General features: G+C 39.5%; 3 protein-coding genes across 3 annotated transcripts in view; all 3 read right to left on the bottom strand.

Annotated features, from left to right (window-relative positions):
* Window positions 1-1,679: 1,679 nt before the first annotated feature.
* Window positions 1,680-2,420, bottom strand: LOC104799169. Its single transcript, XM_010521553.2, has 2 exons — window positions 2,083-2,420; window positions 1,680-1,977 (listed from the first exon to the last, which is right to left on the bottom strand). Exons 1-2 carry the CDS (start codon window positions 2,355-2,357, stop codon window positions 1,770-1,772), a joined length of 483 nt encoding a protein of 160 aa, XP_010519855.2. The 5' UTR covers window positions 2,358-2,420; the 3' UTR covers window positions 1,680-1,769.
* Window positions 2,421-3,254: 834 nt separating this feature from the next.
* Window positions 3,255-6,253, bottom strand: LOC104799699. The gene is made up of 2 exons (XM_010522339.1): window positions 5,607-6,253; window positions 3,255-3,832 (listed from the first exon to the last, which is right to left on the bottom strand). The coding sequence occupies exons 1-2, from the start codon at window positions 6,100-6,102 to the stop codon at window positions 3,255-3,257; spliced, it is 1,074 nt and encodes a 357-aa protein (XP_010520641.1). The 5' UTR covers window positions 6,103-6,253.
* A 963-nt stretch (window positions 6,254-7,216) lies between these two features.
* LOC104799168 (uncharacterized protein ycf36) overlaps window positions 7,217-9,288 on the bottom strand; it is a 2,588-nt gene continuing 516 nt past the window's right edge. Inside the window, exons 2-5 of the mRNA XM_010521552.2 lie at window positions 9,052-9,288; window positions 8,650-8,678; window positions 8,481-8,537; window positions 7,217-7,577 (exon numbers count right to left, since the gene is read on the bottom strand). The exon at window positions 9,052-9,288 is cut by the window's right edge and continues 10 nt beyond it. Coding sequence (XP_010519854.1) covers window positions 7,350-7,577; window positions 8,481-8,537; window positions 8,650-8,678; window positions 9,052-9,288 — 551 coding nt within the window. The 3' untranslated portion in view covers window positions 7,217-7,349. The remainder of the gene's footprint in view (window positions 7,578-8,480; window positions 8,538-8,649; window positions 8,679-9,051) is intronic.

Below are 9,288 nucleotides of genomic sequence, written 5' to 3'. Positions count from 1 at the left end.
GTTGGAATTTTTTTTTTAAATTTCCAAAAAAAATTCCAACGGATATCCGTTGGAAATACCGTTGGAAAATTTCAACCCAATTTTTTCAATTGAATACGTTGAAAATTCCGTTAAAAATTTCCAACGGGCGATTCCAACGGATATCCGTTGGAAATTTTCAACGGATTTTTAACGGAAATCACCGTTGAAATGCCGTTGAAAACCGTTGAAAATCCGTTGAAAAATTTCCAACGGATAAATCCGTTGGAAAATTCGTTGGAATTTGCTGATTTTTTTGTAGTGGGGGAGTGGCAGACATGGCGATAAGAGATTAAAAATAAAAACAGGGAAGATCGGTGGTATAGAGCCGAAAAGATGCAGGCTTGAAAAGAGAGTACGTCAATGGACGTTTTAGAGCTCTGATACCATGATAGTAAACAGAGTTTGCTGAATATTGATTTTGCATCCTCATTCATGAGTATACGAATATATACATGGTGTTGTTGCTACATTTAGGGAAACAGAATATTTGGGAAATCATATACAATCTCAATAAGATTGAGCGGAGCAGAGTTAGCTCCTATAATGTAGTTGCCTATCAACAGGAACAGGATGACCGCCGCCTCCTAATTCCTCGCACCATGGCAGAAGCGGCGCACGATAAGCAGGAGTGGAGCAGGTTAAGCAACCACCGACCGTCGAGACGGAGAAACTGTGCGTCCGTCGATCTCCACATTGCGCAAGTGGGCAGGTGGAGAGAGAAGTGAGATAAAACCCAAAACGGAGCGGGGAGAGAGAGCAAGAGTGGCCAATAGTCAACCGGCAGTCCATTTAGATGGGATGGTTTTATAAGTTACATAAATATTGTCTCCTGTGAAAATGAACCTTTCTATATATATATACACATATACATACATATAAAATATATAAAAATGATGATATGGACTTCAGACAGTCTATATGTATAATATTAAATTTTAAAGATGGATGTGTCTCGGTTAGGGTAGTTTTCTAATCCTGAATTTATTCTTTAATTAGCTATAAATTTCAAGTTTTAAAAATTAATTGCTATAAACGTTTATTTATTTATTTATGGAACCGATATAGAACTTTTTTTATTATATAGTTTTTTAAAGATCCGAATGAAACTGCGAACTTCTATTTAATGGCTCATGGACATGGTTGGATCCTATGCATACATGCATGTTTAGGCCTGATAGGCTTACAATGTAACGAGTTTCACTTTCAACCACGCTAGCGGGCTATTTAGGGTTTCGGATTGAATTTGATTTGGTTATTTCCATTACATGGACTATAATTATTCGATCTTCATTATAAAAAAAAAAATTATTTGATTTTTATATTAAATTATGTTTAGTTTGTTTCAATTTGGATTCGATTTTTATTAAGAAAAATTCTTATTTTCGACGATATTTTGGATTTTTCAATTATTTTTTCGGTTAATTCGATTCGGTTCAACTTCGATTTTTTATTTTAAAGATCATTTGCTTTTTTTTATGATCACCGTAATATGTCAATCTAGAAACCCAACTATCGGGATTATCCCAACTTTCGAAGGAGTATATAATATATTATATACATTGCAGGATATTATACTGTATACGTATCCGGAATGTAAAACCCATCCTGCAGTCATCTTAATTTGTAAAATATTATAATGATGTTTTAAAACACCGTTGATTACAACATTTAATTTATGATTCTGTTATTATTTTTTCTTTGGACAAGATTTGATCATCAGACAAGCCAATAGAACGTCGTCATCATCATCATTGCTGGCTCCAATGTCTTTGGAGCGTATCACGTTGTTCGTACTCGGGCCACCTCTCAGTTCCGTACTTGTTGCTGAGAAACCTCGTCTTCCAACGTCTCAGGAACAAACCCTCCTTCTTCGCAACCCACGTGCATTTTTGCCTGTCCCCACACTCCTCCTTCATATCCCACGCCGCCACCAACTGCTTGTCGGCCCGTCCGTACCTGCAGCCATATAATTCAAAACTCAAAACGAAATGAAGAGAAGCTTTTATATATATATATATAGATATATATATATATGCATGATTCAAAGAATTCAGACCGTACCCTGTACGGAAATTACAGTAGAAGTAAGTACTGAACACGGACATGGAGAAGGACCAATCCTTGACTTGTCCAGGCCAATTCATTCTCCATCCCAAATCGTCGTCTTTGGACCAGCATTGGTACACAAGCCTCCTATATCTTCCTGTAAGTTCGTTTTTCACCTCGAGCTTAAACCCCTGGCCATGTGTCACCATCGTCATCATCGTCATGGCCATGAAGATAATGATGGTGAACCGTCCATCTAGGGTTTCGGGAATCCTCGTCTTGCCTGCCATATTTACGTACACGTATCGTGCCTGTTCTTTCGTTCCCTTGTCTCTATCGGAGTTTTGTTTATGCATGGCTACTGGCTACTATATTTGGAACCAATCGTTGTAACGTTCAATCAAAATGCGTTAACTGTTCCGATCGAGAGGGGGACAGCTTTTTTTTTCTTTTCGTTATATTAACTAAAAACAAATATTGCACATCTGTTGTTGATTCCTTAATTGAGCATTATCTTGCAAATCTCAATCTCCTTAGTTATCGTTGATTAATTAAATGGGGGGTATATATTAGATGGAGTTTAGAAAATTTAGTTGATGCCCTAATGAAAAAAACTGTAAATTCTTCTAATATTGGCATCTCTATATAAAATTTCTACATCCATCAATCAAATTTGGATAGCTCAACCGATGAAACGGGGATGCATGACATCTATACTGTGAGTTCGAATCTCAAATTGGATAGAGAAGTGTAATTTCTATTAAATAGTTTGCTTCCGACTCCGATATTAGTGTAGGTTTTGACCCACAATACCCAATTTTCAAAAAAAAAAAAAAAAAATCTAGATCCATCCTTATCACAACCATTATTATTTTGTTCTATATTATGAGTGTTGCTGTATGATAAAATGTAGAATTACAAATAAGATTTTATCTAAACTCCGACTGATAAATACTTATAACTTCACGTCCAGACATAATTTTTTTTTTTGGGTTTTGTTGTTGCAGAATCACAAAATGTTTAATAGCCATATATTAAGAGATCCACAGATATTATAAACGAATGAATTTATGAATTTCTAAATAATAACAATCATATCGTCTCCCATATATATATATATATATATAATTCCAATTTTTCGTTGACGATATCTTTTCCGCAGCGTTTACTCCGAATCATCGTCATCATCAATCGTCATGTTTATCGTCATCGTCGTCCTTGTCTCGGCCACGTTTCGGCCGCAGAGCCTCGAGCTGTTTCGGGGACCAAGCCTTCCACGGCTCGACCAGCTTCTCCACGGGCCTCACCAGCTCCAAGAACCGCAGGAAAATGTTGTGCGGATAATACGTTTCGTACCCTACGAAGTATATCCCGTTCGGTTTGATCACGTATTTACACAGATGCCCTCCGCATAGCATCGCCGTCATCGATATCGTCTTGATCTCCACGTCAGCGGTTCCCTGGCTCGACCGGAAATGGCAGCGGTGGACCACCACGGCGGTTCCGAACGGCGGCACGTTGAAATCCCAAGAAAATTCCGATTTGGGCACTGATTTATGCCACCGGAAAACTTTCTTCGGCGACCGGCATTGGTACACCACCGTCGGACGTTTCAGTCCGTACATCTCGTTCTTGATCAGGATCGAGAACTCCACCTCTCCGGGGACGATAGCGTCCGCGGGGACAGAGATTACTTGCATGGCAAGAAACCAACACGCTAGGGTTTTCAAGATGACGACGGCGACACCACCGCCACTCTTCTTGTCTGCTCCCATTTTTTTTCCCTTTTTTTTTTTTAAATTTTTGGATATTCACTTCTTTCGCGAAGGTTTATATATTGACGATTTTGGAAAAAAATTGTTATAAACTAAAAACGAAGAAAGTGAAATTAGTTGTGGAGCTTACTAACCACGAGTGAAAAATTATTGGATATTAATGAAAATGACCTAACTTAGCATCCTTCATATTCTCTACCGATATAGCAATCAGCGATGCATATTGATTTGTTATATATACATATACATATATATATATATATATATATATATATATATATATATATATATCGTACTCGTTATAACAGTAACAATAATCATCATTCTATTTGATATACTTTCTCAACGTCCATATGTGGTTAGATTTAGTACTAAACAGAAACCAGTTACTTATAAGATGAGCCTGTTTTATTTTTCACTACAACCCAAACGATTTAGAGGCCCTCATACAAAATATATTTTTTTGTTATATATTTTATGACTCAGTACTCGTTATAACAGTAACAATAATCATCATTCTATTTGATATACTTTCTCAACGTCCATATGTGGTTAGATTTAGTACTAAACAGAAACCAGTTACTTATAAGATGAGCCTGTTTTATTTTTCACTACAACCCAAACGATTTAGAGGCCCTCATACAAAATATATTTTTTATTTTTATAAAAATATTTAATAAAAAGTTTAATTATATTAATTAATAAATTTAATGCTAAATAGTCACAAACATAACTCAAAAATTGTAATTATTAATGGCGATAATTACCAAAACTTTATGAAAAATATAATTTTAATTATTTATCATATATAGATTAATAAATATAATTATAAATTAATATTTAAAAATCATTTTTTTTAAATGTAGGCCCCATGAAATTGGGGGCATTTGCTTTTGACGGCTCTGTATTTACATGTGAAGTGGACAGCGTCTCCTCCGACGATCGGAACTGGCAAGTGGTGGATCTTGTCGCCGTTACCAAACGGAGGCACCGTGAAATCCCAAGAGAATTCCGACGCCGGGAAGGATTCGTGCCAACCGTAGTCTTTTTCCGGAGACCGGCAACGGTGGAATACCGTCGGACGTTTCATTCCGTACATCTCGTTCCTTATCATTATCCAGAAACTCCACACGTTTCTTGGCTTAGTCGCGGATTCACCAGCAGTGATGATTGCTTGCAGAACAAGGCACCAAGCTAGGGTTTTGGTTAACATTACCCATTTTTTGGCCTTGTTCATGGATTGAGACTTGAGAGTGTTTTTTTTTTTTTTGTAATTTTAAAATATGTGTGTAATTAATTAGTTTCGTATTGTTTTGTATTTACTGGAAAAAGAAAAGAAACTTTTACGATGGGGATTGGTAATATAATTAGCTAAATCTAATATTTCTTGTAATATTATTAACCTTGCCTTTTACAAATATAACGGAGTTTTTGGGTGCATAAGATATAGAGCCAAAATCGTATGCATAAAAATTCAGACCAAATCCAAAGACGGAATATTTGAAAGAAAATTGAACAAATATCGAGCCGGACCCAATTGTGTTAGCTTTAAATATTTTAGAAAAAAAATATACTAAATAACTCAAAATGTAAAATAGTAAAAAAAAAAAAATTCATTCCGATGTAGATGGAATGCTTTTGGTTAAGTACAATATTTAGGTGGAATGCTTTTGGTTAAGTACATATATATGTATATGTATATGTGTATATATATAATATAATTGTTAAATCTGTGACGAAACGCACAATCACTTCTCCGTTATGGATCGCCGCCGGAGAGGGACCGAGCACGGCGAGGCCAAGGCTGCCATGGGAAGAGCTGATTGCGAGGCTTGTAGAGAAGCCCCTCTCTGCGGATCGAGTAATTGCAGACGTAATCGCGGCCGCAATATGCGGTGATGTCCGGGTGAATGCTCACCCGGAAATTGATGAACCCTAGATTGGACCGGAGATGGCAGTGGTGGAAGCTCTCCCTGGCCCTGCCGTCGTACTTGAATTTGTAGACGTATCGATCTCCAGGCATCGATTTCCTCCAGACCTTGCCCCAGCCCGTGCAGACGAATCCGGCGTTGGGCTTCTTGAGTCCTTGGAGATCATTGGAGACGACGATCCGTACGACGGTTCCTGGATAATAGTTGAATTCCCGTTTGTAGTCCTTGTCTTTCGGTGGGTCGAAGGAGATGACGGCTGAGGAGAAGAGCTGCAGGAGGAGGAGGAGGGTAAGGGCTAGGGTTTCTGGATTTACCTTTTTGCATCTCATTTTTGTGCTGTTTGGCCTCCTTTTTTTTTCACATAAATTTCGTTTCGGAATTTATATGCAGAAATTTCGGTTTTTTAAAATGGCATTGTGATGGAATTCTCAAGAGTAACGTACTCTTTCGATATTTTGTTTTCTTTTTGTTGAACTGGAAGTTTCTATGTTTTGTTGTGGTTTTGTTTTGTAACTCCTCCTAGGTGTCAATCCGGTCGGTCCGATCTGGTCCGAGTGCGCATTCGACCCGAGCGTTTTGGGTTCGTACTCGGGTCGGCACGATTTTTTCAGGTCTACTGAAGCCCGATTCTATAGACCTCAGACTCGAATCGTGGTGGACTGGTCTGCACAAATTTTTTTAGAAAAAATATCGGGCTTTTTGGCCCAATCCGAAACCCAAATCAAGTCTAATCCGCTAAAAAATTTTCGGATCTAAATATCTCGACTCGAAACTCGTTATTTTTCGGGATGAACCGAGGCGGACTTCGAGACTCGGGGCCAAAATTTACACCCCTAACCCCTCGTATAAATTATAGTATAAAGAAAATATTTGGAAGGTGGGTTGAATAATGTAAGGATGAACCCAACAACTTGTGGGCGAGTGGTCAGCAGCTGGGTGCAAAGCACTCAGAGTTTGGCGGTTCGATTCCTGGTTGGGGAGGGGTTTTCACATGGACTGTCCCGTTCCTCTGGGAGATGTAGTTGGACCAAAGGCCCAGTGAATTTCCCGATTATCAAAAAAAAAAAATGTAAGGATGATGCGATGGCTGATATCATCGCTCGGAGTGAACCGTTTAGCTTGCAGCGCAAGCCACATAATTAGGGTTTCAGTTTGATTTTTATTTGTTTGGATTCACTTCCGAAAACTGTTTATTTGTTCCTCTAAAAAATTATACTAAATTAGAACCAGTCGGTAATCGGTTTAGTTCCAACCGGTTTTGTTACATGAATACTAAATATGAATCTAAACTTGATTATATATATATATATATATATAAAGATGAATAATTTGTATTTTGGTTAGATATCTATCGGATTTGTTCGAAAATGGTTTATTCGGTTTTATAAAAATTTAGTTTTATATTAATAAAAATTTAGATTATAGTAATAATATAGATCTCAGTTAGTGATTATTGATATTTTGGTTCTTATATAAGATTGGGGTTTTGCATTTACATAACCAACCTATACAAGAATAATGTATAGATGATGGATTCTATGAATTGATGATGTGAAGAAAGATGAGGAGACGAGATTCATAGAAGACTTGAGGGCTCAGGTTCTCCGCAGAAAGCGTCGGGTTCGAATGTTCTTGCGGCGTCATCGTTGTAGACACCGGGGATAGGAATGTTGGATCTGTCCCGTGATGTCCTAGACGACGGGTTCGGGGAATCGCCTACGTTGATGAGAAGAAGAACGCATGTGAAAAGCGATATCCCGAGGATTACAAGCGTGTTCTTCAGCCTGGCAAGCACTGGTTTTACCTGCAGCACACAACCGAACACGAAAGTGTGAGTTTTTGTGGTGAGGCTGAAGTAGGGATGGATACGGGCACCCAAAATGTGGACATATCCGCCCGACCCGTGAGTCTGTCACCGGCGAAAACCCGACATTCGGATTTGAGTTCGGGTTTAGGCCGACGAGTACCTGTGTCCCGCAAGTACCAGAGATAGAGGGGGAGGGAGGGGGCGATGATTAAAACCTTTCGATTATTATTTTTTTAAATAAAGATTACGGATTTAGGGTTTTTTGGTGGAGACTTTGAGCCGAGGTTGAAGGGTGAAGGAGGCAGAGAAGTAGGGATTTCGGTTCGCCCTTGCCTTGTCACACTGCTCGCCCTCCCCCTTGAATTAGGTATGTCTCTGAGTCTCTCTCTCTCTTCGCCTTGCCCTCCCTCGGTTCATCCCTTCGCCTTGCTCCACCCGTACTTGCCCTTGCCGGCTAGGCATCTGACGGGTACCCGAGCCCTCGTCGCACCTCACAGGTATGCGAAGCTCGAGTACCTGACTCTTACAAAGCCGAGGATGGATTATCCAACCGAAAAAGCCAAGAGGGTGGGAGTAAAGTACAAAGCAAACGATTTCAGAAACTAAAAGAAAGAAACTTTAACCAAAACTCAAACAGAAGGGAGAAATTTTGGCAAATCCCGGAAACAAATGAAGAAACTTCAGCAGATCCCTCAGATAAAAATGGCAAACCCCCAACTCTAACAAGAAATCAGGGCTCATCAGATAGGTAGTGAAAATAGTGGATTGGCAAAAACAAGTGCAGGAATTTGAAATGGGAATTCAAGGGATTTCTGCCTGCTGGATGACCCTCGAAAGAAAGAACGTCTAACAGACACGAAAAAACAGAGTGATGTACAATCCAAAGAGCAAGAAACTTACCGAAAACGAACCGAGAAGACGATCTCGTGCCAAGATTTCAGCAGTTTTCACCCACACCTGTTCCAAAGAGTCCAAAATCCCTTCTCAAATCATCTTCAGAAACATTACAAAAAAATGTTCCTAAGCTCGAAAGCATGGCACACTAGCTGGATGAAATAGAAGAAGGTACCTGACCATCATACCATCCCGTTTCTTCATCTGCAACGAGAATAGAGCAAAAACAATGCAATAAAAAGGGCAAATTTTAGAGCCAGAATCTTTGAGAAGGATCCATTTGGATGCCATGAAAATGCTGGAAAACGTAAAGCACGTCAGAAATCCGCTGAAAACGTTATTCCTATCATAGGTAACCAAACATCAGCCAGAGAAAGAGGAAAACTCTGTTTGGATGCTGAGAAAGTTCCGAGCAAGTGAGAGTCACATGACAGTGACGATTATGAACAGAGAATGTTAAACCAAAAAGAAGCCAAACCCACAGCCAAAGTTCCGATTTTTTACCCCAGATTTTCTCGACAACCAAACAGAAATTCGGAACCGGAGCCGAAAAAGTGAAAAGGGTATTGTAACATACACTCAACAGTGGCGCTAAGAAGGCGATTTCCGACATAAGCCCAACCCAGATACATCCTCACGACGGCGAGAGTGACGACGAAGATCCCACTAGAAGCCGCGGCGAGGATCCGCTTCACGGGTTCGGATTCGGGACCGACGGATCCGAACCAGGAAACGGGTAGTCCGACGAAAACGGCGAAGGCGGCTCCGGGGACGAAGAGCCTGGAGGGGTACCCGACGATTTCGCCGGAGGCCC

This window comes from Tarenaya hassleriana, unplaced genomic scaffold (genome assembly GCF_000463585.1).
Source record: "Tarenaya hassleriana unplaced genomic scaffold, ASM46358v1 Cleome6, whole genome shotgun sequence".
Taxonomy (NCBI): Eukaryota; Viridiplantae; Streptophyta; class Magnoliopsida; order Brassicales; family Cleomaceae; genus Tarenaya; species Tarenaya hassleriana.
The sequence above is the reverse complement of the archived record's forward strand: the minus strand, read 5'-3'. Positions and strand labels throughout refer to the sequence as shown.